General features: G+C 44.7%; 1 protein-coding gene across 3 annotated transcripts; it reads left to right on the top strand.

Annotated features, from left to right (window-relative positions):
- Positions 1 to 6,908: 6,908 nt before the first annotated feature.
- Positions 6,909 to 26,971, top strand: LOC121281146 (E3 ubiquitin-protein ligase NHLRC1-like). Of its 3 annotated transcripts, none has more exons than XM_041193876.1 (3): positions 6,909 to 6,971; positions 24,897 to 25,247; positions 26,253 to 26,971. In XM_041193876.1, the coding sequence occupies exons 1-3, from the start codon at positions 6,961 to 6,963 to the stop codon at positions 26,272 to 26,274; spliced, it is 384 nt and encodes a 127-aa protein (XP_041049810.1). In that variant the 5' UTR covers positions 6,909 to 6,960; the 3' UTR covers positions 26,275 to 26,971. The 3 variants fall into 3 exon arrangements, 2 of the variants coding, with proteins under 2 accessions (XP_041049810.1, XP_041049809.1); XR_005943827.1 differs by lacking the exon at positions 6,909 to 6,971 and adding an exon at positions 24,145 to 24,615; XM_041193875.1 differs by lacking the exon at positions 6,909 to 6,971 and having other exon boundaries at positions 24,143 to 25,247.
- The last annotated feature ends 831 nt before the right edge of the window (positions 26,972 to 27,802 follow it).

Raw genomic sequence — 27,802 nt, 5'->3', positions numbered from 1 at the left:
TGAGTGTGTCTTGAACCCATGACTTTCTGACTCAGAGTGAGTGGGTTATTCAACTGTACCATAGCTGAGTCCTTCACTCAGTCCAATGAGCTAGACTTGAGTTCAGATCCTCGAGCTGCCAACACAGTGTACTCTCTTCCCCACCCCACCACAAAACCCTTACCAATCAGCACTTATCAACGACCTACGGTTCTCTGGTTTAGTCGGCACCACTATTACACCCCCAGGGGCTCTTTGCAGTGTGTTATCTAGAATGTGACTCAAACAAGCATAGGGAGCTCGCGAACAGAGAATGATAAAATCCAGCCAATATATTTAGGCCACACTCTAACACAGTGTGAAAGGTTGCTTGCTGTCCTTTTTCAGAACTGATTAATGTGGAGCCAGCCCTGCCTTAAGTACCGAGCTTCTGAATTCTGCTGGTTAGGAACATTTCATCTCACAGCTTTCTGAAAAATACAAGGTTCCTGACTGGGACAGTTTGTTCATACACTGCATATCATAAGCTGGATTCTCTGTGAAATAATGTTTCTGTGTGTTTGTGAGTATATATATATATATATATATATGTCATATATACTCACAAACATACAGAAACATTATTCATAGAGAATCCAGCTTATGATATGCAGTGTATGAACAAACTGTCCCAGTCAGGAACCTTGTATTTTATATATAAAATATATATATAATCTGTGGGTCATATATACATGTGTGTCAGTATTGTGTGTGTCAGTATATTATATATATCTGTACATGTCAGTATATATGTCTTTGTGCATCATATATATATCTACATGTCAGTATATTGTTTTATGACGTGGCAGGTGATGTGTGCCAGGCAGATCAAATCCATAAGGGAAACTTGGCCACACTATCACAACAGTTTTGCAATTTGTATTTATTATGAGAAGAGTTGTGTACTAAATTCACAAGTAATGAGTCCACTAACACCTTTAGAGATTTTAAAAGATAAATTAAACTGTTTATTAACAAAAGAAAAGATTTCAAGTACATACATAAGATTACAGTTACTTACTACTATAACATATCCCAAAATTCCTAATTAACCTGACTCCCAACTGCACACCCTCTCTAAGGCAACAGTCCAAAATAGATTTTAAATTTAAATAATCAAGCCAGCAAGTTTACCACAGTAGCACTCGACAGTGGAATTCCAAAGGCTTTCCTCCACCCTTGGTTACTGGACACAACAGACTTCCGCACAAGTGGTTAGAGCCTTCCCCAAGGCTGTTTTGCATACACCTCTTAGGTCTTAAATGCACCCCCCCAACATAACCTTCCATTCCTCTTTATATATGTTTCTCCCTCTTTAAACTCTAAATTCCATTGTTCTGTATATCTTTGGAAATTTACTTTTCCCATAATATAAAAATCTTTCATGTTGCCAATATGGTCACATGCCTTGGTCTTGCTTACTTTGTTAGTTGTAAAGATCCTATCATCCCTTTGAAACTCAAACAACTCTTCCCCTTATCAAAACATGCACATTTCCTTCACAGCCTAGATGCTGAGACCTCAGCCATGTTTACTCATTAGCATTTCAAATACCTTTTACCCCTAACTCCTTTTGATAATTTCAAGCTTGCAATCTATCTGACTCTAATTCAATTAAATCACATAGATTGAGCCATCTATACTCACACCCACACCCATAAACCTACTTTATAAACCAGCATAATATTATGAAAAAATGTTAGTTTCATGGCAATATCTACTTGTGCATGTCTACATCTATATGTTTTTATCACTGTGTGCATGTTTTTCTATACGTATGCTTGTTACTTGTTGCCTGATTGTGTGTCTATGCATGTTTATTTGTCTCGCTGCTCATCATAATACGTGTATTTGGATATACATTGCACACAAGATTCAGCCTTGCTAATGTCTACAGTGATTGCTCATCACTTCAAACAAGATAAACTACTGCACACAGGAAACGCCTGTGTACTGCTGGAAATAGATTCCTCTTTCGTGCTGTCTCACCTGAGGTGCACCATCTGTTATACAGACCGTACCACAAACAAACACACACACACACACACACACACACACACACACACACACACACATAGCTACATTATACATCACTGTTTAATCCATACCCTGCTGAATAAACAGGAACATCACACAGTTACACAGTGAGTAACCCTTACCCTGCTGAAAAAAACAGGAACATCACACAGTTACACAGTAAGTAACCCTTACCCTGCTGAAGAACTCTATGATTATGAATTGGTGTATGATTTCCTGTTACTGGCACTCTGGGGGAGAGAGCTGTGCCTAGCAAGGTGTGCTTACAATTGTGTTCTGCACATTCCTTCCTGTGGAAACTCCCATGTTAGATGCCGCTCAGTAAAGGGCTTCAGCATCATGTGAAGATAAGAGTTCTTTATCAGCACAAAATAACGGAAAGCCTGAAAATTGTTTCTGGTAACATCTGGAGCACAGACAGCAAAAGAACCCAAGTCATTTGGTAGGACAGAGGTGCTGCTGCAGTATGTGATTGACAGGAATGTTGCTGGGCACAAAACTTCCATGTGCCATCCCTTGAAGATAGTGGTACAGAGTGCCTGAGAAAAGATGGAGCACTGTCCACAACATGAAGAGGAGATAGAGGCAGGTGAGAAAACAGTCATGGCCTGCCAGGGCATGGCCTGTTCGGGTAAGTCCTGTTGTTAAGTTCCTAATAGTTGTTTAGAAATGAAGACCAAAACCAAGACAGACTCCTTCAGACAGAGTTTTGTTGCTTGTCATAAAAGTCTCCACAGATAGCACTAGTCCCAGCTGTTATCCCTTTTATACAACCAAATGGGTACTTTGTTAAACAACCTAATAATTAACAATTGAATTTCTTTAACTGTTTCCTTCCCTAACACATGTTAGGGTAAAGCCTGTTAGGGTAAGGCCTGATAGGGTAAGGCCTGATAGGGCAAGGCCTGTTAGGGTTAAGCCTTTTAGAATAAGGCCTGTTAGCTCAAGGCCTGTTAGGGTAAAACCTGCTAGGGCAAGGCCTGTTAGGGTAAGGCCCGTTAGGGTGAAGCTTGTTAATCTAAGGCTGGCTAGGCTAAGGCTGGTTAGGGTAAGGCCTGTTTAGGGTAAAGCCTGTTAGGGCAAGGCCAGTTAGGGTAAGGCTATTTAGGGTAATGCTTGTTAGGGCAAAGGCCTGTTAGGGTAAGGCCTGTTAGAGTAAGGCCTGTTAGAGTAAGGCTTGTTAGGGTAAGGCCTGTTAGGGTAAGGCCTGTTAGGGTAAGGCCTGTTAGGGTAAGGCCCTTTAGGGTAAGGCTTGTTAGGGCAAGGCCAGTTAGAGTAAGGCCTGTTAGGGCAAGGCCTGTTAGGGCAAGGCCTGTTAGGGCAAGGCCTGTTAGGGTAAGGCTTGTTAGGTCAAGGCCTTTTAGGGTAAGGCTTGTTAGGTTAAGGCCTGTTAGGGTAAGACCTGTTACGGTTAAGCCTATTAGGGTAAGGCCTGTTAACACAAGGCCTGTTAGGGTAAGGCCTGATAGGATAAAGCCTGTTAGGGCAAGGCTTGATAGGGCAAAGCCTATTAGGGTAAGGCCCATTAGGGTGAAGATTGTTAGGGCAAGGCTGTTAGGGTAAGGACTGTTAGGGTGAAGCCTGTTAGGATTGGCTTGTTAGGGTAAAGTCTGTTAGGGTAAAGACTGTTAGATTAAAGTCTGTTAGGGCAAGGCCTGTTAGGACAAGACTTGTTAAGTCAAAGCCTTTTAGGGTAAGGCTTGTTTGAGTAAGGCCTGTTCGGGTAAGGCTTGTTAGTGTTACAGACAGGGGAGAGAGGCAAACTGAACTTCTTTATTTTTCGTCACTGTCTGCCCATAAGCAGAGGTTTTTTTTATTTTTGAAATAGACTGTGGCGTGTTTCCCCAAACCCTCTCTTTGTGATGTCAATTTTAAAGTAACTCGCAGCAAATTCTCTTTAGGGTTTAAATCAGAAATATTGTTTATTCATACATTCAATCCCAGTGGATGGTCATCACAACTACATACACACACACAACCACACAAGAGGAGATAGGAAAGAAAAGAGGTTTACAATTAGGAACAACTTAAAACACAAAAAAAACAAAGATATGGATATTAATTCACATGAATGGCAGAGTCCAGTGAGAACCAGGCTTCAAGAAGGTTTTGACTTGAGCAGACTTTGTTATCAGCCTATAGTCCTGTTTTGGTGTTGACAGGCTAGATGTTAACAGCAGATTGCCCTGGGAGTCCCAATTTGTAACATTAAAACTTTCCAAAGCCCAAAGGAGTTTCGAGCAGGTGGTGTTGTCCATTGATGAGTCAATTCCAGGTTAATAATCAGTTTCTATGTCTCTGGTCACCTTAGGAGATAGATTAATGCCTCCACAGGTATAATGAGTTTTGATGGCTCTGCCTTTGTTATAAGTCCGGGCTAGGGAGACGGACTGTCTTCTGCTCCCTTGATTCATTGATTGTAATGGGTCCACACAATGATAGGTGTGACATTCCTCAAGGATGAGGGTTGAGCTTTGTCCTGTAACTATTGTTGGACGTTTACAGAACTGGAGCCAACTTCCAAATCATGTGACCTGTAGCAGCCATGTTTTTGGTCCAGCAAAGTCCATTTTTAAATAAGCAGAAAGTAAGGTTTGATTTAAACAGTTTATGATCTCTTTCATGTCTATGGGCTTGTTAGAGTTAAGCCTGTTAGGATATGGCCTGCTAGGGTAAGGCCTTTTAGGGCAAGGCTTGCATAAGATTTATTAGGGTAAGACCTATTAGAGTAAAGCCTTAGGCCCCAGCTATTAACGATTTATATCAATGATTTGGATGTGGGGATTAAATGTAATATTTCCAAGTTTGCAAATGACACAAAACTAGGTGGAAGTGTGAGGAGGATGCAAAGTAGCTTAAAGGGGATTTGGAGAGGCTAAACCAGTAGGCAAAAAATTGGCAGATGGTATACAATGTGGAGAAATGTGAGGTTATCTACTTTGGTAAGAAAAACAGAAATATAGAGTATTTCTTAAATGGTGAGAGGCTGGGAAGTGTTGAACTTCAAATGGACTTGGGTGCCCTTGGTCATGAGTCACTGAAAGCTAACATGCAGGTATAACAAGCAATTAAGATAGCTAATAGTAAGTTGGTCTTTATTACAAGACAATTTGAATATAGGAGTAAAGATGTCTTACTGCAATTATATAGAGCCTTTGTGAGACCACACCTGGAGTATTTGTGTGCAGTTTTAGTCTCGTCACCTAAGGAAAGATATACTTACCACAGAGGGAGTGCATTGAAGGTTCACCAAACTAATTCCTGGGGATGGAGGGATTGTCCTATGAGGAAAGATTAAATAGCCTGGGCCTTTATTCTCTGAAGTTTAAAAGAATGAGAGGTAATCTCATTCAAACATACAAAATTCTTACAGGACTGAACAGGGTAGATGCAGGAAGGATGTTTCCCCTGGCTGGGGGTTCTAGAACCAGGGAACACAGCTTCAGAATAAGGAACAGGCTATTTAGAACTGAGATGAGGGGGAATTTCTTCACTCAGAGGGTGGTGAATCTTTGGAATTCTCTGCCCCAGAGGGTGTGGTGGCTCAGTTGTTGAGTAAGTTCAAGACTGAGATCAATAGATTTCTAAATATTTCTAGATATTAAAAACATTAAGGGATACAGGGATAGTATGGGAAAATAGTGTTGACTTAGAAGATCAATCATGATCTCATTGAATGGCGGAGTGGGCTCGAAGGGCTGAATCGCCTATCCTGCTCCTATTTCTAATGTTCTTATGTAAGCCTGTTAGGGCAAGGCCTATTAGGATAAATCCTGCCATAAGGATCTTATATAAAGTACAGCAGCAGAGTACATATGCCATAAAATGCTTCCTTGCAACCTGTCTCACAATGACCGTTATCCCATGCAAAACACTTGGATCAACTTCCAGCAGATTGCTTAGTGTGCATTGCCCTACTGCAGCCAGGCATGCATTCAAGGTGCAATGTTCAAGTGAAGCTTTCACAGTGTGTAAACATTTATAGTGTGCCCTGGAAAAACTCTTTCAACATAATCAAGCTGCATGATACTTTTTCACTTACACATGCTGGAATGAGCATCAACACATGGTGTAATTGTAGGGCTAAACTGGTGTCAGGATCACTGACCACAACTATACTATAATGAGCTTCCATAGCACAATAATGAGGAAATTTAAATATTGGAATAGATGACGTGATGAGAGCAGCAGAGGTCATAATGCCAGACCACAGCTGGCGACCTTTACAGAATCCTATAGCACTAATATAGACAAATGGGCTGTTTAAGGCCTGGAGAAAAAGGAGGCATGAGTGAGGATGGCCATATTCCAATTTAATGACCAGCATGCAGGAATTTTGCAGGCCTTCACTGCCTGGTGAAAATGGGCACTCAGCAACTGGAATGCTGTCTCAGTTTTCCAGCCACATTATGAGGAGGCCCCAATATTAATTCATTGTTGGAGCCACAATGAGCCTAGATAAATTAGCGTGCTGGACACCGCACACACACTTAGGGATGAGCTCAGTCCGTTGGGCTTAATGTAGGCTTCACCCCTATAGAAAACCCAATGCCCTCTGGACCCACATGCATCTGCTCTTATGTTTGCCAACATCTCAAGATTATTTCCCAACTTAAGGGATAAAGTTGCACGAAACAGAAAAGGACATGAGTCCTGCAAATAAAGGCCTCGTGAGTCTCTTTGAAGAGGTCACATATAAATCCATAAAAAAGTGATTTAGAATAACAGCGGTGGGTTAGATGAATCCAAACTCTGTGCGAGTATATCCATAACTATTTTCATCTTGCACTGTCACTCACTCATTCCCTCAGCAATATCAGTTAACAGCATTTCCGCCATTTTTAGGAGCACTTGCAGCAAAAACAGCAAGCGAACAGAAGACCACACCCTACCAGCCCCAACAGAATGCTCCCCCAGTGAGTAACCCTAACTAACTCTAGATAAACACGAGCACAGTAAGTAACCCTTACTTGGGTTAAACGTGAACACACTGTGTTATATTCTACTGCAGGGTTGCTTTGCTCGCGAACCAGATGCATGCTTATCTGTGGGTGGGTAAGTCGATAACAATATACTGCAGGCGCAAAGACTAATATGAAATGAAGGACATGCTATTTATTTACACAGACAACAGAGCATTAACATGATGTGTGCACTTCCAACCAGACCTTATTCTAGACTAATATGAACATTATAGCCCAGCTACACAGCTATTGGGTCGTACAGTCACATGTTCAATCTGCTCACAGTCTCCTAGAGATTTATTACACCACGGATTACCACATCCCTCCCCCTTTACTTGAAAGTACATTTTACAATATGTTAACTATTTACATAAATAAACTATTTACAAATTCAGTCTCTCAGAAGGCCTGATCAAACGTGCCGACCTTCGTAGTTCTATGACTTCAGATGGTTTATCTGAGGTCTTCCTTTCAGGAGTTATCTGTCCACTAGGCTCCTCAGTAGGAAACTGTAAGTTTCCCTCTTTGACTCTCTCAGGCTCAACAGGTCCTCCAGGTATTTCAAAGCAAGAGGAGTTCCCTCTACCTGTGGCATGGACTCCAATGAGAATATTTGGTACATCTTTTCTTGTGGATCTGTTTCCCTTTTATCGAGGTGATCTACATGTCTCCTGGTTATCCGACCTTCAACTGATATGTGGTAGGACTGAGGTCCTGTCACTGCACTCACTTCACCTGATAGCCATTTGGCCCCATCTCCAAAGTTCTTTGCAAAAATTGCTTCTCTTACATTGAAATTTCTTTCACGACTGTGCTCATTTTTCTGGACCTCCTGACTTTTCTCTACCCTCCCCCCTAAATTCGGCATGGGACTCAAATGTGTCCAGAGACATCTCTGCGGGGGCAACACCGGTGGCTGTGTGTGGCATAGTCCTATAGCTGAGCAGGAAACATGATAATTTAGTTGCTATAGAGTCTCCATCTAGTTTAATCATTCCGGCCTTGAAGGCCTGGACTGCCCTTTTGGCAAACTCATTGAATGCAGGGTGGTATGGTGATGTCTTAACATGTGTTATACCATTGAGAGTTGTAAATGTTTAGAATTCGCCACTGATGAATGCCATTCCATTATCAGACACTATTATCTCTGGTAAACTGTTAATCACAAAACTCTGATGCAATATGTCTATGATGGCCGCAGATGTGGGTGATCTTACCTCGTATACATCCATCCATTTGGAATGAGCATTGATAAGTAAGAGAAACATTGTGCCCAAAAAGGCCCCATGAATTCATGGCCTTCCTGGCCATTCCCAGGGATGCATTGAAGCAGAAGGAGGCAATTTCTGTATCTGTTGGCACTGCATGCAGCTCTTGACCATATTTTCGATTTCACTGTCCATCCCTGGCCACCATAAGTAGCTATGCACCAACATTTTCATTCTAGAAATGCCGGGGTGAGCATACGCAATTCTGTCAATAATGGCTATTTTCCTCTGGGAGGCACAATGACTCTCGCTCCCCACAGTAATTTGCCATCCTGGCAGGTGAACTTGTATCTCCTGTTAAAATAGGGCTTCATTTCGTCAGACTTTGGCTTGTGTTCTCTAATCTGTTTGGCATTCACTGGTGACGAATCTAGAAAGTTTAATAACAAGTTCTTGAGGAATGGGGACATTCACATTTCTGTCCTTTAGAGGTAATCTTTAGAAGTAATTTGTGAGTATCTTCGTTCTGCTACACTGATTGTTCTTGAGACGTAACCAATGGGCCATTTGGTGCCATCTGCCCTCCGATGGGAGAGCATTGCCCCTACTTCCTAAGGGGATACATCACAAGTTAAATTCAATTCTTTCTTTGGGTTGAAATGTACCAACAGGGCCGATGAATGTGGCAACTGCTTTACTGCCTTAAAAGCCTGTTGTTGTGGGGCTTGCCAAGTCTACCTATGGTTTTTCTTGAGTAACCTGTATAATGGAGCCAGTGCTGTTGACAAATTTGGGAGAAAATGACCATAGTAGTTAACCATTCCCAAGAAGGACTTGAGTTCTGTGGCATCTTTTGGGGCTGGCACCTCACGAATAGCTCTCACCTTGTCTTCTATTGGCTGAAGGCCCTGCGAGTCGTCCTTATGACCCAGGTAAATCAATTCTTTTGCTTGGAAGATACATTTTCCACTTTTCAAGCTCTGGCTTGTGAGAAATGCTTCAATACCTCTTCCAAGTTAGCCAGGTGTTCTTCATCAGTTAGTCCTGTTACTAGGACATCATCAAGATAAACCACCACATGGGGTAGACCTTGGAGTAAATTTTCCATAGTCCATTGGAAAATGACACAAACCGATGAGACTTCGAAGGGTGACCTGGTACACTGGTATAACCCTCTATGTGCGTTGATAGTCACAAAGTCCCAAGAGGCCTTTCTAGCCCGGCTTGCTGGTAAGTGTGGCTCATGTCAAGTTTCGTATATGTGGTTCCCCCTGCCAGCTTGGAGTACAATTCATCAAGTTTTGGTATAGGGTGCCGAACAAGTCTTTGTTTATAGGTAACTTTTAGTCTCTGCATATTCGAACACTCTGGTCAGGCTTTAGTACTGGAACTATGGGTGCTGCCCATTCAGAAAATTGTACAGGTTGTAAAACTCCCAACTTTTTTAGCCTGTCCAATTCAATATCCACTTTTTCTAGTAATGCAAAGGGGATTGGCCTCGCCTTCAAGTATCTGGGAGTTGCTCTAGGATCCATGTGGATTTTAACTTGCAGCCCCTGAATCTTCCCGAGCTCTACCTGAAGAGGCATATTTCTGTAATAATTCTTGCAGATCTTTCATTCTGAGTTAAAAAAAATCTCAGTCCACTCCAACTGTATTTCCTTAAACCAGTTCCAACCAAGTAGAGTTGGACCCTCCCCTGCTACCACTATATGGGGTAGGTTAGCAGACTGGCTTCTATATTGCACTGGAACCTTGCATACACCTCTTACTTGTACGTCTTCGCCAGTATATATCTTTAGTCTAGCATCTGAGTTTTCCAGTTTTAGTGAGTGGCTTCCTCCATTCAGATACTTATACATGTGTTCCCCTATAACTGTTGTTGGTGCTCCTGTGTCCACCTCCATTCGAATGGGTTTTCTGTTGACTTCCACTATCACGTAAATTGGGTCTGTTTTACCCATTTTAAGTTGTGTAGCGAGTAAATATCTGACTCTGTTTCTTCTGGTTCCTCTATTATATAAATTTCACAACTTCTGCCTTTTTGTTTGAAATTTTGTCCCAGTCTGTCTTTGCAATATCACGAAATATGCCCATTGAGATGGCAGTAGAAACACTCAGTTCTTTTAAATTGAGGTTCGTTTGCATGTCGTCTGGTTCCATTTCTGCTATTATTAATGTGGTTTTTATCTGTTAAACCATTGCTTTTTGCTGGTCTGTTAATGGCGGCTGTCTCCCGCCTTTCCACTGAGCCCTGCACTTCCGCGTCATTTCTAGCCGGTGCCTCCTTCCTGACAGGAAGGACGGTGCCATTTTGTGGTTTCTTCTGAATCTCTGACTGCTCTTTCCATTGCCTGCGCCAACTCCAGTGCCTTACTGAAGTCTAAATTTGTTTCTTACTGCAACCTTTTTTAAAGGCGTCTTAGTTAATCCCACACACGAATAGGTCTCTTAACATGTCATTAACCGACGTCCTGAACTCACAGTGCTCTCTGTCAGTTGTTTTAAGGTTGCTACATAGCAAGCAACTGTCTCTCTAGGGATGCAACACCTCGAATTGAATTTAAAACACTGTGTTATTACCGAGGGTTTTGGCCAAAAGTGGCTTTTCACAAGATTCACCAACTCATCAAAGCTTTTGGAATCTGGGGCGTGGGTGCCATTGGACTATGAATTAGGCCATATGTTTTACTGCCACATGTTGACAAGAGGATCACCTGCCTCTTCTCCTCCCCCGATATGTTGTTGGCCAAAAAGAAAAACATGAGGCATTCAATATAATGTGACCAGTCATCGGTGGTCTGATCAAACAGTTTGATGTGGCCAAATTGTGGCATATTGGAGGGAGATAACTTAGACGGCTATGGTGAGGGCTGTACTTACAATCGGCCTACAAGCCACGGCTGATTCACTACAGTTGAGTTGAGTTTTTGTGTCTTTCCTTGGTGTTGTCGACTGGCCGTGGTTTTTCCTCATTGCCAGTTGTTCTGTTCTACTGCGGGGTCGCTTTGCTTGTGAACCGGTTGCACACTTATCTGTCAACAGGTGAGTCAATAGCAATACACTGTGGACACAGAGACCAATATGAAATGAAGCACATGCTATTTATTTATACAGACAACAGAGCACTAACATGATGTGTGCTTCTCCAACCAGGCCCTGCCCTAGACTAACATTAACATTGTAGCCCGCACTACACAGCTATTGGGTCGTGCAGTCATGTGGTCAATCTGCTGACATCTCTTAAAGGTGTATTGCACCTCAGATTACTACATAGTGAGTAACCCCGACTCTGAGTAAGGTAATTCTTACTCTAATTAAACAGCAACCGCTACTATTAATTGAATACCAGCTATAAAATGGCATTAAAACCTAGCCAGTGCTGGTAGAGGGATAATTGATCGCTGGTAGCACAATATGGGTAACGGTTGGTCACGGGATGTGGAGTCATTCTTGGTGAGAGGAGAGATAGTAGGTGGAGAGTGGAGTTGTGGGGGGAAGGTTGGTGATACTGGAGATGTGGGATGACTCGATGAGGCCTGTGGCCTAACCAACGTTTTGGACAACAATCTAACTGTGGCCTATACAATGGGTGGAATTTTCTGTGCCTGCTGGCATCAGGCATGTGCAGACAATATGGCAGGAAGGCCAAAAATCGGTTTCACGCCGGCGTGTTTCACAACAGTATTCATAAGGCATGCAGCTAATGAGCTGCATTTCGAGGGGAACTCGGAGGTGAACAGTAGTGTTGCACAGCGCTAGTAAGGGTCGCCTGCTAGACTTCAAGGTTAAGGAACCGCGCATTCAGGCAAGGGCACAGGCAGGTCATTTTTTCTTGGCTGGCTGACAGTGTGGTGCCGGGGCAAGGGCTGCCCTACGATTGAGGCAAGTTGGGGGTGGGAGTGCAACGGCTGCCCTGCGGTTGACGGTAGTGCACAAGCATGTACGGGGGAGTGGGAGGGTTTAGTGGGGGGGTCGGTGGGAGGGAAGCGGCCACACATTGTATAAAGTGTACACCTTGTATAAAGTGACTATTCCTCTGCGGCTGAGACAGTTCAGGTGCAGTCAAATTGACATGCTTGGAGTCCGGAATGCATGATTAATAAGGCGGGTTTGGGACTATAAGGCATGAAAAGCCGCCATTGCAGCTGGTGAGTAAAATGTTCTTTTTCCTGCCCGCTACCCCATACAGTGCAAATCTGGGACGATTCTGCCCAATGTTTTGGACTGTAATCTAACTGTGGGCTAGCCAATGTTTTGGTCTATTGTAGCTCATTCATCTGGACAAATGAAAGCACAACATCCAACTATTTCTGAAACAATTCCAGAGATTTTGCTATTCTGAATTCCATTCCACATGTTAGTTTCTTGTTATCGAAAGAGGAATTTCCTGACGAGTCCTGGATTTTGTCTTTTGTTAGTTTTATGCTACATCCATCTCTCCTACAGCCACAATTTAACTTGAAGTAGTATTCCAGATCCACCTCTTCAATACAATTTACTATCTAATGCTCGTAACTCAGTAGTACCACTGCTGAGGAAAGGTTAAACAGGTTGAGCCTATACTCATCGGAGTTTGGAAGATGCCGTAGATTCGGGGAAGATCCCATTAGATTGGGAGATAGCAAATGTAACTCCACTATTCAAAAAGGGAAGGAGACATAAAGTGGGAAACTACAAGCCAGTTAGCTTAATATCTGTCATAGGGAAAATGTTAGAAGGTATTATTAAATAAGTTATAGCAGGGCACTTGGATAAGTTCAAGGTAATCAGGCAAAGCCAACATGGTTTTGTGAAAGGGAAATCATGTTCAACCAACTTATGGAGTTCTTTGAGGAAGTTACATGTGCTGTGGATAAAGAGGAACCAGTGGATGTACTGTACTTAATTTTCCAGAAGGCATTTGATGAGGTGCCACATCAAAGGTTATTGCATAAAATAAAAGGTCATGGTATAGTTAGTAACATATTGGCATGGATAGAATATTGGCTGGCTAACAGGAAGCAGAGAGTAGGCATAAATGGGTCTTTTTCAGGTTGGCAAGATGTAACGAGTGGTGTGTCACAGGGATCAGTGCTGGGACCTCAACTGTTTGCAATTTATATAAATGACTTGGATGAAGGGATGAATGGGATGGTTGCCAAATTTGCTGATGACACAAAGATAGGAAAGTAAGTTGTGAAGAGGACATAAGGAAACTACAAAAAGATATAGATAGGTTAAGTGAGTGGACAAAGATCTGACAAAAGGAGTATAATGTGTAAAAATATGTGAAATTGTCCATTTTGGCAGGAAGGATAAAAGGGAAGCATATTATCTAAATGGTGAGAGACTGCAGAGCTCTGAGATGCAGAGAGATCAGGGTGTCTTAATGCATGAATTGCAAAAGGCTAGTATGCAGGTACAGCAAGTAATTAGGAAAGCTAATAGGATGTTATCATTTATTGTGAGGGAAATTGAATACAAAAGTAGTGAGGTGATACTTAAGTTATACAAAGCACTAATGAGACCACATCTGGAGTACTGTATACAGTATTGGTCACCTTAAGGAAGGATGTAAATGTGTTTGAAGCAGTTCAGAGAAGGTTTACCAGACTAATATCTGGAATGGGTGGCTTATCTTATGAGGAGAGGTTGGACAGACGAGGCTTGTATCTGATGGAGTTTAGAAGAGTAAGAGGCAACTTGATTGAAACATATAAGATCCTGAGGGGTCTTGACATGATGGATGTGGAGAGGATGTTTCCTCCTGTGGGAGAATCTAGAACTAGGGGTCACTGTTTAAAAAGGGGTCAACCATTTAAAATGGAAATGTGGCAAATTTTTTTCTCTCAGAAAGTCATGAGTCTTTGGAACTCTCTCCCTGAAAAGGTGGTGGAAGCAGAGTCTTTGAATATTTTTAAGGCAGAGGTGGATGGATTCTTGGTCAGCAAGGGAGTGATAGGTTATCGCGGTAGGTGGGATGCAGATTTGAGATTACTATAAGATCAGCTATGATCCTGTTGAATGGCTGAGCAAGTTCGAGGGGCCGGTTGGCCTAATCCTGCTCCTTGTTTGTATGTTCGTAATAAGAGGTGATCTTATGGAAACATAAGATTCTGAGGGGGCACAACAGGGTAGATGCTGAAAGGATGGTTTATCTTGTGGGACAATCTAGAATCGGGGGCACAGTTTCAAAGTAAGGGGTGTCTCACTTAAGACAGAGATGATGAGGAATTTTTCTCTCAAAGGGTCAATCGTCTTTGGAATTCTCTCCCACAGAGAGGAGGCTGGGACATTGAATATATACAAGGCTGAGTTAGACAGATTTTTGATCTACGATGGAGTCAAGGGTTATGGGGGACAGGCAAGAAAGTGGAATTAAGGCCACAATCAGAACAGCCATGATCTTATTGAATGGCGGAACAGGCTCAATATACTAATTGGCGTATTCCAGCTCCTATTTCTCATGATCTTATGACTTAGCTGGCTGAGGCCCAAAGGACTTGGCTATTTGGCTGGGCTTGGAACATTTGGGTGAGACTAACATGGGGGAAGAGCCTATTTGACCCTGATTGTCCCCAATCTACTTGTCATAGATGCATCTATCTGTGACAATATTGCTAGAAGTGACCACCGCACAGCTCTTGCTGAGACGAAGTACTGCCTTCACATTGAGGGAACCTTCCATCTTGACCCATGGCAATTCACCATGCTAAGTGGGATAGATTCTACTTCTGGCAGCTCAATAAATGATAAATAATCACATTCCCGACTAGGGTTGCCAACTTTGATTAAATGTATTCCTGGAGGTTTCATCACATGACTTGCCTCCATGCTCCAGCCACTAGTCAGCCAACACATCCGTCCTTGTGATGCACTGCCTTCCTATGCCAATTGGAAAGCCTAAAGACTCACTACCCAAATGTATGATGTTTGGCTGTCAGCCAACAACCTTTTTTCCCATTTTCAATATTTTTGAGTGGAATTTTCTCATTCCGCCCATGGTAGGTGGGAGTGGAGAATCCAGCGGCAGGCAGAAAGTCAGAAATCTGCCGGCAGAAAAACGGTTTGCAATTCTCCCTAGGGCAGGTCAGCTATTCCTGAAGATGAGTGGCATGAACGCTATTTGCATTCATTAACATCTCATGAATGCTCATTAAAACAGCTGCTCGCCAGAATCTTGCCAGGCCTTCCAAACTTGTGTTATGCCAGTGGGAAATTACATCGACTTCAAACCTGTTTGAAAAGAAGTGGCATGCATAAGTCGGACCTCAATTCTCTGGTAACTTTGATATGAGTACAACATACAGAGCCTACCTGCCATAACGCTGCACTGGTCTTGTCTCCAATTGTGAGAGGCAATGTCGTGCACATATGCACTTGTCCCGAGTTCTGGTACATCACATATACCACATTGTTCGTGGAAACCTGACGCCACATGGAGTTGGAGGGTATCCCGTGCCAGTGGCTTTGAAGGTGACCGCAGCACTATATTTCTTTGCCTCTGAATCTTTCCAAGGATCAACAGGGGACCTGTGTGACATCTCTCAGTCCGAAACACACTGATGCATAAAGGAGGTCACAGATGCTCTTTACAGGAAGACCCATCATTATGTCAGGTTTGCTCTGGACAAGGATAGCCAGGCTGCGAGATTCACCACCTTTCTGCCATCTCAGGCTTCCCAAGAGTGCAGGGTGCAACAAACTGCGCTCCATGGCATCAACTGTTAATGTTTATAAACCGCAAAGGCTACCATTCCATCAATGTACAGCTGGTGTGTGATCATCAGAAGCACATACTGCATGTTTGCGCATGGTACCCTGGGAATTGCCATGACTCCTACATCCTGAGTCACTCCCAGGTGCCTGAGATTTTCAAGCGGCCATTACGTCTATAGGGATGGCTGCTTGGGGATAAGGGGTACCCACTGAAAGACTGGCTGATGATACAGGTGCATTGCCCTCAGTCGTTCCAAAGAGAGGTACAGCACTACTCATAGCTTTACACTCTCCCTTATAGAGCAGACCATAAAGTTTCTAAAGATCCGCTTCAGATGCTTGCACCGTTCACGTGGCTCAGTACAATACACTCCCGACAGGGTTTCCTGCAGGATTTCCTCAGGGCAAAGTCCTCAGCCCAACCACAGAGGTCTACTTCTAAGCCTGCCAGACCACTTAGAACCTCCTCCCTTTCTATGCTAATTTATTTAATTATATCACAGTCCTTCTGCCTGATTTCCATACCCATGTCATCTCTCTCACTTGTGAACACCAACACAAAGTATTCATTTAGAACCCTACCTAGGTCTTCTGGCTCCACACACAAATAACCACTATGGTCCTTAATGGACCCTACTCTTTCCCTAGTTATCCTCTTACTCTTAATGTACTTATAAAATAACTTTGGATTTTCCTTTATTTTACCTGCCAATGTTTTTTCATGCCCCCTTTTTGCTCTCTTAATTTCCTTTTTAAGATCCCTCCTACACATTCTGTACTCCTCTAGGGTTTCCACTGTTTTGAGCCCTCAGTATCTGCCATAAGCCTCCCTTTTTCTCTTTATCCAATCCTGTATATCCCTGGATGTGTTGGTCCCACCCTTTATCTTTACTGGAATATGTTGGCCCTGTACTGTCTCTATTTCCTTCTTGAATGAGTCCCATTGCTCTGAGGCAGATTTACCTAAAAGTAGCTGCTTCCAGCCCACTTGGCCAAATCATATCTAATCTTATTAAAACTGGCCTTCCCCCAATTTAGAACTCTGATTTCAGGCCCATCCTTGTCCTTTTCCATAACAAACTTTGAATCTAACGGAGTTATGATCACTATCTGCAAAATGCTCCCCCACTGATACCTCTACCACTTGCTCAGCTTCATGTCCTACAATTAATTCCAGGACTGCCCCGTCTCTTGTAGGACGTTCCACGTACTAGCTTGAAAAGCTCTCCTGGATGCATTTTAAGAATTACGCTCCCTCTAAACCTACCACACTATGACTAACCCAGTTAATGTTGGGGAAGTTGAAATCCCCCACTATTATTCCGCTGTTATTTTTACACTTCTCTGAAAGTTGCCTACATATCTTCTCTTCTATTTCTCTCTGACTGTTTGGGGGCCTATAGTACACTCCCAGCAATGTGATTGCTCCTTTTTTTGTTTTTCAGTTCTATCCATATGGATTATTTGAGGAGATGTCTATGTCATCCCTCCTTACTGCTGTAATTGATTCCTTTATCAATATTGCGATACCCCCTCCTCTTTTACCTCCTTCCCTGTCTCACCTGAAGACCCTACATCCTGGAATATTGAACTGCCAATTCTGCCCCTCTCTCAACCATGTCTCTGTGACAGCAATGACATCATACTTCCATGTGTTAATTTGTGCCCTCAGCTCATCTGCCTTATTCGTCAGACTCCTTGCATTAAAATAAATACCATCCAACCTCGCCAAACTCCCTTGTGCCTTAACTGGCCTACAATTCCCATGCCTTCCAGATTCACTTGCGCTCTCTTCTAATTTTGGCTGTGCATCTCCCCCTGTTGAACCTCCTCTCCACCCACCAAGTTAGTTTAAACCCTCCCCTACAGCACTAGCAAACCTCCCCACATTCATCTGGACTAACCTCCTATTTCTATACTCACTAGCACGTGGCACCGGAAGTAATTCAGACATTACTACCTTTGAGGTCCTGTTTTTAAATCTGCTTCCTAGCTCCCTAAATTCTGCTTGCAGGACCTCATCCCTGTTTCTACCTATGTTGTTGGTACCAATATGTACCATAATCTCTGTCTGTTTACCCTCCCCCTTTAGAATGCCCTGCAGCCATTCAGTGACATCCTTGACCCTGACACCAGGGAGGCAACATACCATCCTGGAGTAATGTCTACAGCTGCAGAGACGCCTGTCTGTTCCCTTTACTATCGAGTCTCCTACCACTATTGCTCTTCCCTTCTTTTTTCTCCCCCCATGTGCAGCTGAACCACCCAGTGCCATGAGCGTGGCTGCAGTCCCCAGAGGAACCATCACTCTCACCATTTTTCAACACAGAAAAATGGTTCTTGAGCAAGATGCACCCTGGGGATTTCCTGACTACCTGCCTAACACCTTTCTTCTGACTGATGGTCACCCATTCCCTCTCTGTCTGCACTTCCATAAGCTGTGGGGTGAAGTCTAAAAACTATCCATGAAACTCTCAGCCTTGCGGATGTACCTCAGTGCTTCCAGCTGCCGCTCAAGCCCTGAAACCCGGAGCTGAAGTAGCTGCAGCTAGTGGCACTTCCTGCACATGTGGTCGGTCAGAGTGCAAGGAGCGTCTAGGACTTCCCACATGTTAGTCGGCACATAACACGGGACTGAGCTGCTCTGCCATGCCTTCAGTTGAAAAAAACCCTTACTTTAAGCTAAATATAATAAATAAATAAAGTTAAATTATTTATGTATTTTAAATAAAAATGAGAACTCTTACCTTTCCTTAGCTTAATTTATTTTAAACTGGAGAAAAAAAACTGGAGAAAAACACTTACCCACTACTCACCAGTCAGCTCTCACCTTTGTGCTGACATCACTTTTTGAAGCTTCCCCACACTGGTCCTGATCTTTCCATCGCTCTCTCGTGCTGTCTTGTGATGTCACTCGTTATTTTCAACAAGAACTGACTGTTGGATTCTCTTCCCAGACCGCTTCACTGCGATGTTCACTGCAGGACACTCTTCCCCATCTTCAACTGCTTCATCAATGACCTTCCTTCCATCATAAGGTCAGAAAAGGGGATGTTCACTGATGATTGCACAATATTCAGCACCATTCACAATTCCTCAAATACTGAAGCAGTCCATGTCTAAATGCAGCAAGATCTGGACGATATCCAGGCTTGGGCTGACAAGTGGCAAGTAACATTCACGCCACACAAGTGTCAGGCAATGACCATCTCCAACAAGAGAGAATCTAACCACTGCCCCTTGATGTTTAATGGCATTACCATCACTGAATCCCCCCACTATCAACATCCTGGGAGTTACCATTGACTAGGAACTGAACTGGACTAGCCATATAAATACTGTGGCTATAAGAGCAGGTCAGAGGCTAGGAATCCTGTGGCGAGTAACTCACTTCCTGACTCCCCAAAGCCTGTCCACCATCTACAAGGCACAAGTCAGGGGTGTGATGCAATACTCCCCACTTGCCTGGACGAGTGCAACTCCAACAACACTCAAGAAGCTTGACACCGTCCAGCACAAAGCAGCCTGCTTGAGTGGCAGCACATCCACTCCCTCCACCACTGTGCATAGTAGCAGCAGTGTGTACCATCTACAAGATGCACTGCAGAAACTCACCAAAGCTGCTTAGGCAGCACCTTCCAAACCCACGTCCACTACCATCTAAAAGGACAAGGGCAGTAGATACATGGGAACACTACCACCTGGAAGGTCCCCTCTAGGCTACTCACCATCCTGACTTGGAAATATATTGCCATTTCTTCAGTGTCGCTGAGTCAAAATCCTGAAACTCCCTCACTAACAGCACTGTGGGTGTACCTAAACCACATGAATTGCAGCAGTTCAAGAAGGCAGCTCACCACCACCATGTCAAGGGAAACTAGGGAGGGCAATAAATGCTGGCCCGGCCAGTGAAGCCTACATCCTGTGAATGAATTTTAAAAGCCAAGGCAGTGTGTTGCACCCTTCACAATCTTGCAATGCAAAGAGGTGAACACCTGCCAGAGGGTGAACTGGAGGAGCTCATTGGAGGATGATAATCCGGAGGCCCAGGATCCTCAGGAGGCTGCTGAGGGTCAGTTTGATCACGTCATGGAGGAAGGAAGACTTGGGAGACGTGCCTGTGATACTTTAATTGCTGACAGATTCCAGGAAGAGTGAAATTACATGAGGGCATATGGCTGCATCTCTCCTTGCCCTCAATGCCATTCCCTTTCATCTCAGGGGATGTCTAAACACTCGCAGAGAACGAACCCTGCATTCCCACTTCTGCATTCTGGCCTCATGAATCCCCAGGCTATGATCTTTGCTTTGGTCCGCAGTGTCCTGTGAGTGAGCTCACTCTGGGAACTGAGAGTCCACGGAGGAACAAGAGCGATGCAAGAGAAGACTTGAAGCCTTTGCTGCCATCTAATGATACAAACACTCCTGTGGCTGAAATGGGGACATGCTTCAGGGCCTCCTCCTCCCGTGCATGCCTTGTCTTCTGCCAATACCACTGAGGAGACACACATGATGCTAGAATATCAATGCTGATGAGCTGCCCTCACTCCTAGGGTGTTCTTTGAGGAAGAAGGGTTAGAAATGCTTACATCACACACTTCAAATAAAGATTTGAATACATCTCCCTGACATTACGCAAGGGTGTGGAGACTAGTTCAACTGAATTGACATCACGTGAATGTTAAGCTCACAGTGGGACTCTTAACACTGAGTGGGAGGATGGCTAAATCTCAACATAAGAGGATTTCAGTGTACAATATCACAACACCTTCAGTTGACCAAAATATTCACATAACCATCAAATATATTCACAAAAGTGCAATTTCTTTACAGTTTAGCATACCCATGACCCAAAAGTGACTTCAACATTTCTTAATTTTCCTAACTCTACCGCTATACCTGGGTGCAGCCCCGATGTCCGCAGCGGAGGTGCAGGCAGCCTGCTGACTGCTACATCCTGATGTTAGTGATGACCTTGATGGATGTCCTCTGATGGCCTGAGGTCTGGAGGGCCCCAGCCTGATAAGGGTCTCCTGCTCAGGGGTAGAAGTGCCCTCGGTGGCCTGAGCAGCTGGAATGAATGGGGTCACAGGCAGAGGGGGCTCTGAGCAGTAAACATTGCTCTTTGCCAGATATAGAGAGCAGAATTTTCCATCTATGAGACTAAGTGTGGTGGCGGGCGGTTTCGGCTGCTCCCACCCCGCTGACCGGATTGGTAGGAACTCATGACCGATTCCACGCTTAGAAGCTCATTAATTATGCAGAGGCCAGTATTGGGCCAAATCACCTGGTGGATTGGGACCTGATACATGGAGTGTCCTGAGAGGAGGCCCCTGGGATGTCCGGAAGATGCTCATCCTCTCTGAGGGTGCTGGAGGGCCCCGCCCTGACACCTGCAGGAGATAGTGCACCTAGAGGTAGGTCAAGGTGTCTCACCCACATGTCACCTACATCTTGATGGTACCCACCAGTGCGTGTGGCCATGGAGTGCAGGGCTGAGCACAAATCCTGCTGGACCAAGGTCTCCATGGTGGTCGCCAGCCTTCCCATAGTGACCTTGAGGCGCTCGCATGTTGGAGCCATGACATCTGACAAAACGCAGACCAATTCCTCCATTGTTCACTCTAGTCTGCTGAGTGACTGTTGAATGTCTGCCTGATGTTCCGTCTCTTGTCATTGCATCTCCGTCATTAAGTTGGCAGCCGCTTCCAAAGGCTCATTGCCTGACTCAGACTGAGCGGGTAGCTGGTCTCCAACAGCCCTCTGAGTGCCGGAAACCTGGGCTGTCCCTGCCTCCGACTGCTGCAGGGGTGTGTCAGCAAGGTGTTCTTCAGAAACTGAGCTCGAGCCTAATCTACAGCTGTGCCCCACCGACATGTGTGTCTCTGAGCTGGTGGAGGGTGGGTGTGAGTGCTGTGACGGTACTTCCAGAGCTTCCTCTTTGGATGTGGTCAGGGAGCTTGGACTGGTGCTCGGCTGCCTTGTGGGCCTTGATCTGCTGGTGCCTAGAAAATAGAAAATACGTGTTACAGTTGATGAGCATGAGCTATATAAGATTGCATGTGAATCAGTGTGATTGTCAGGATTTGATGAGGAGACGGAGCTGTGATCCATACTAGGTTGCTGGGAGAGGCCGATCTCCCCTTCTCCACAGGAGCAATCCCTGTCCTCCCCAGCCAGCTCGGCTACAGCCTCCTCAAACTCAGTGAGGGCGATGATGTCCCTCCCCCGGTCTGTGATCTCCCACACCTGTTGTGTGCCAGCTTGGCCTGTATTAAGAAGAAAGGCATGTGATGAGAAGGTGTGGAGCAGAGGTTGGGTATGATGCATGTCTCCTGTCTATGGTGAGCCCTCCCCAGAAGGGCCAGAGAATGGAGTCTAATCAACACGACAGATAGCATGGTGGTGATGTGAAAGTCTCGGTGAGAGAATGAGTGTTGATATGTGTCCCCCACAAATGGTTGTGTGAGATCCCCAAAGGGAGTAGCCACTTGCGTGCATGATGCCATGATGAGAGTTTGATATTGGAGGGAGTTGAAGATGACTTGCCCTGGCAGAACGGATGGTCATTCATCCTCTTCCTGCACTGGATGGTGTTTCAGGTGATGTTGCCAGCCACGCTGATCTGTTCGGCGACAGCCTCCCAGGCTAGAGAGGTGAGGCTGCTGCGCTTCTTGTAGCCATCCCTGGGATACAAGACATGCCTATGCACCCGCACTCCTCTGATCAAGGCCTGGAGGGTCTGGTGGGTGAAGCAGGGTGCTGCCTTCTACTTGAGGCTTCCAACCTTCTTCTTGTGGCTGGAAGACATCTCTGCATATGCCTGAAGACAGATGGTCTGGAGAGAGTGAGATGTATGTGTTGGATTGGTGCTTAAATGTCGTGCCCGGACCTTTGACCCCAACAACTGATACCAGCTCCCGATCTGTCAGGTAATTCGGCCCGATACTTGCCTGTGCATAATTAATGAGCTTGCAAGTGTGGATTTGGACGTGAGTTCCCACCATTCCAGTCTGCTCTACCATTCAATAAGATCATGGCTGATTTGCTCGTGGTCTCAGCACCACTTTCCTGTCTTCCCCCCATAACGCTTGATTCCTTGCCTAACAAAAATCTAACACTGCCTTTAATAAATTAAGAGACACAGTCTCTACTACTTTCTGGGCAAGAGAGTTCTACACACCAACAACCCTTTGAGAGAAAAAAATTCTCCCCATCTCTGTCTTAAAAGGGAGACCTCTTATTTTTAAATTATGCCCCTAATTTTAGCCACCACCACAAGTTGAAATTTCCTCTGGGTATCCATTCTATCAAGTCCCCTGAGGATCTTATATGTTTGAATAAGGTCACCTCTCATTCTTCTAAATTCCAATTCCTGGAGACTCCAGGCCAGTCCAGGAGGGTTGGCAACCCTACACCCAAGTCAAAGGACAGAATCTTGGAACAGGCATATTGTTGGGATTGTCAGAGTTGGAATTCTGCAAAAACTGTAGGGATTAGTCAAATGGTGGAATTTTGTTATTTGGAAACTTTTAGGATTTTGCAGTCTGTGGAACTGTATATTGTGGGATTGTAAAATAGACGAATAGACAAAGAAAATAGAAAATAAAGAAATAGAAAATAGATAAAGGCAGAATTAACTAACTTGTGATAGTCTTTTTGAAATGGAACTACCAGACAAGCCAATAAGATGCCAGGGCCTAGAGTGAACTATGACCTCTCATGGTCACATAGCAAATATTGAGAAAAACACACCTGCGATTGCACCAGAGGACACCTCCTTCAGCAGTCTGTTGTTAGGACTGGAATGACAGACATTTTATTGCAAACGTCAAAGCATATCCTGCACCTTTTCATTCTCTTTGGCATGTAGCTAATCAGATGAGTGAGTGTGCAGGAAAATCTGTGTCAATGTACTGAGAGCGGAGTTATTATTTAGACCTAAACTAGAGCCAATGAGGATTAATCAAACTAAAACATGTGGGAAATGACCCAAGAGAAATGGGAATGAATTCACACTGGACAAAAGGGCTAGACCTCCAAACACACTTGTTTGAATGAAAACTTTCTCATGCTTTAGAAATATCTGCCTGGCTCCATGTTTAAGAGGGTTCTGCCCTCTCTCTGCTCACAGCTCTCAGTGCTGAATTCTCCCAGCCCTATTAGGAGGTGCCACAGACAGAGAACGGATCCCAGTCACATTCCCTTCCAATTGTTAGGCACGTGCTGCAATACACCACAGAAAAGAGGGTAGCCTTTAACCTCTTCCTGTTTGCTCACAGTTTACAGTTAAATATTTAACAGTGCTTAGTAATTTGGGAGCTGACAGCAAGCTGCCAGGGAGCCTGCCCACACCGGGAGACTCGCAGCACTGAGAGTCTGACAAAGCAGCCTCCCGGAATAGGGGGAAACACAGAAAATTGAGATAAAATTGTCTGGATTTTTTTTTACCTTAATGTACGTCTGCTGCAGAACAGTTGGATTCTTGTTTTACCCAGAAGCTGGATCTTGCCGCTTTCTCGCTTTATCTCTCTTTCTTTCTTTGTCAAACCTGACAATAGCTTGAAAATAGCACAGAGCATCCACTGACTTTCGCAGAGGTTATCTCACAGTCGTCATTTGCAGATTCCGAACTGATCTAATGGGCTGGAGCCCTGTTCTTTAAGGTATTGCAGTCACGGGGAGAGGTGAGTGGAGGTGAGGAGATGAATAGGCCCCTCTGCAGAAACTGGTGGATCGGGTGTTCTGCGTGTTTGAAAAGTGAATGAAGGAGAGAGAGAGGGCACCAGAGAATTAGCAAGATGCAGCCCACTGAGGGCATTTGCTGCACTGTGTGTCTGGAAGACTATAGCCTGGAGACTGAGAGACGGCCTCGCATTCTGCCCCAGTGTTTGCACATGTTCTGTGAGAGCTGCCTTGAGAAATTGGTGGAGTTCAGTAACTTCTGTGTTGTTTGCCCCATATGCAGAGCGGCCAATGATGTGGCAGATGCTGGCGGGGTACAAAGCCTGCCCATCAGTACCAGGGTCTCCCTGCCACCCCAGACCAGCCCGCACTGTCAGGACTTGAGCATCTTAAGGTTTATGGATCCCGACGCTCCTTCCTGCCCAGCTTGTGGCAGCCTCACCCTCTACGCCCCCCTCGGACAAGATGAGACAGTCACTCAGTGCCATACTTGTGGCTGGCTAGGCACTGACAAAGCTGAGATGCAGAGCAACTTAATCCAAGAACGGGACAGCCTACCCGAGCTAAACCAGGACAATACGAGGCCAACTGTGCAGAGACCCTCCCTGATCGCAGGGCTATGTGAACTCTTGAGGTAAGAACTTCACTTTACAGGAGACACTAGCCTCGCTACCTCGCTGGTAGCAGGGGTGAGGGAGGTCAGTATGAGTTTAGAGGGGCAGCTTTCACTTGCCCCAAGGCAGGCCGGAAGATCCAGGTCCAGCTAAAGGAAGTGAATTCTGCAGAGGCCTCGAGAGAGGACAAGAGTGGACCAGTTGTACGTGGAGCTATCTGAACTCCTGTGAACTGTCTGGCACAGCAACAGATGTCAGTCCAGTGGCCAGAACCATGACTTCAAAACAATTACCCCTATGCATGGTTGTCTTTCTATTCTAGCTGGTTTTAGAACACTGGCCTGACAGTATCCCATTCTAGCATGAACACACTTGACCCCTTCCAGCTCCATAACAAGCACCTTGGGCAGATGACGAGCAGCATTCTCCCACCAGCTTAGTAATGTTCAATACAGTTTAGGCAGGTTGTCAGTGGCTATAATAAATACTCCACCATCACCTTCCCTGCCAGCCCATCCCTGCCTAGCCCAGTAGGGTAGCTTAGCTCCCAGAGGTCTCCAGGTGCCATACGGATGTGACATAGGTGCCAGTCCTCAGCTGTAATGAAAGTCATGTCCAATGCCATCTTCACCAAGCAGCCACCCACCCATGCTTTCCAGCCAGGGAGATCCAGAGCATGACCCAGATTGACCTTTTCCTTCTTTGAAGCTAAAGACACTGAAACCCAGCCACTACCCTGAACGTGATCAGTAACAACTCAGACTGGGGTTCGAGCCCAGAAATCTTGTGGCAACTCAGTGCTACACTGAGTGACCACCTTATTAACGCACCAATAGCCAAACCCCCATGCCTTTACTGTTAAGACTGAGTGCTAGAATGCGCCTGTTTGAAGTCATATTGGACAGGGAGGCTATCAAAATCCCACAGAGCAGCTGATCAGGCGACCTGAGGCTGAATGAACGAATTGTGTGTTTTTCCACTACTCTCCTTGTCCATTCTTCACATCTGAATCCTCTTTTCCACAGGAGCATGATTTTCGGAGAGTGATGGTGTATCCCATGGATGAACCAAATGCTGCCCACCATTTACTGAATGATGGGAGGGTCTGCATTGATGGGCGTGGTATTCTAATAGTAAACCTGTTGGACCTTCCTCAAGATGACTGGATTTCTCCTACTTGTGTAGGCAGAATCGGAGACCTTTTTGCTGCTATTTGCCCAAATATTCCTGCCCTTTGAGCACAGCTCAGAATGTTAGATTTGGAAGAAAAATTGTCATTCATGAGCCCTTGGAAATGCACACTTAAAACAATTTATGCTTATTTGCTAAGAATATGTAGAAATCTCCTTCCTCATCATGCTCCAATCTTCCTCTTTCTCACTGGTCTATGGATGGAGTATCCTTATGAGGCTAACCTATCATCCCCCAGCCCTAAATGGACCCCCTCAATCTGAAAGCTAAATCCAGCCATGTAGGGCAGACAGAAGGCTCCTTCTGAAAAGGAGAGAACAGGATGGGAAAGCCAAATCTAGATTAATTTAAAATCAAATTGCCATGCTACAATATTTAATTCACCATTATCTCTATGGGCCACTGACAGTGTAACTTTACATGTTGTTTGTTCAGCACAGTAAAGGTCACTTAGTGTAACTTACAGCAACACTCTGTACAAGTGACCAGTTCCATATAGCATAACTCAAAGCTATTCCACCTTCTCAACACAAAAACAGAATTACCTGGAAAAACTCAGCAGGTCTGGCAGCATCGGCGGAGAAGAAAAGAGTTGACGTTTCTAGTCCTCAAGACCCTTCAGCAGAACTGGGTGAATCCAAGGAAAAGGGTGAAATATAAGCTGGTTTAAGGTTGGGGGGGGGGGCAGTTGAGTGGGGGGAGAGAGGAGAGAAGTGGAGGGGGGTGGTGTGGTTGTCCCTATCACTGCTTGCTTGTCCCTACAACCACACCACCCCCCTCCACTTCTCTCCTCTCTCCCCCCACCCAACCGCACCCCCCCCCCACCTCCCACCTTAAACCAGCTTATATTTCACCCCTCTCTTTGGATTCACTCAGTTCAGCTGAAGGGTCATGAGGACTCGAAACGTCAACTCCTTTCTTCTCCGCCGATGCTGCCAGACCTGCTGAGTTTTTCCAGGTAATTCTGTTTTTGTTTTGGATTTCCAGCATTCGCAGTTTTTTGTTTTTATCTCTATTCCATCTTCTGTTTGCAGGTGGCTAGTTGCATACAGGGTAGCAAAGTAACATCCTCTAGAGGTGAGCAGCAGAATCAGAGTTACTCATTGCTACTGTACAGGTCTCTAATTATTCAGCAGGGCAGGGGTTACTCACTATTAACTGAGTGTAATTCATAGCAACACCTTGTACAAGTGACTCGGTTCATAACTCAAAGCTTGCAGGTAGCTTGTTCCATACAGGTTAGTACAATAACAACCCCAAGAGGTGACTGGTTCCATAAAGCCTAACTCACAGGCTGCTGACAATTTCCATACAGTGCCACTAACTGCAAAAACTCACCAGCAAACCTGCTCAGTGTAGTATAACTCATAGCCACATCCCCACA

Source organism: Carcharodon carcharias, chromosome 8 (assembly GCF_017639515.1).
Source record: "Carcharodon carcharias isolate sCarCar2 chromosome 8, sCarCar2.pri, whole genome shotgun sequence".
NCBI classification, from domain to species: domain Eukaryota; kingdom Metazoa; phylum Chordata; class Chondrichthyes; order Lamniformes; family Lamnidae; genus Carcharodon; species Carcharodon carcharias.
This window is presented reverse-complemented; position numbering and strand designations above follow the sequence as displayed.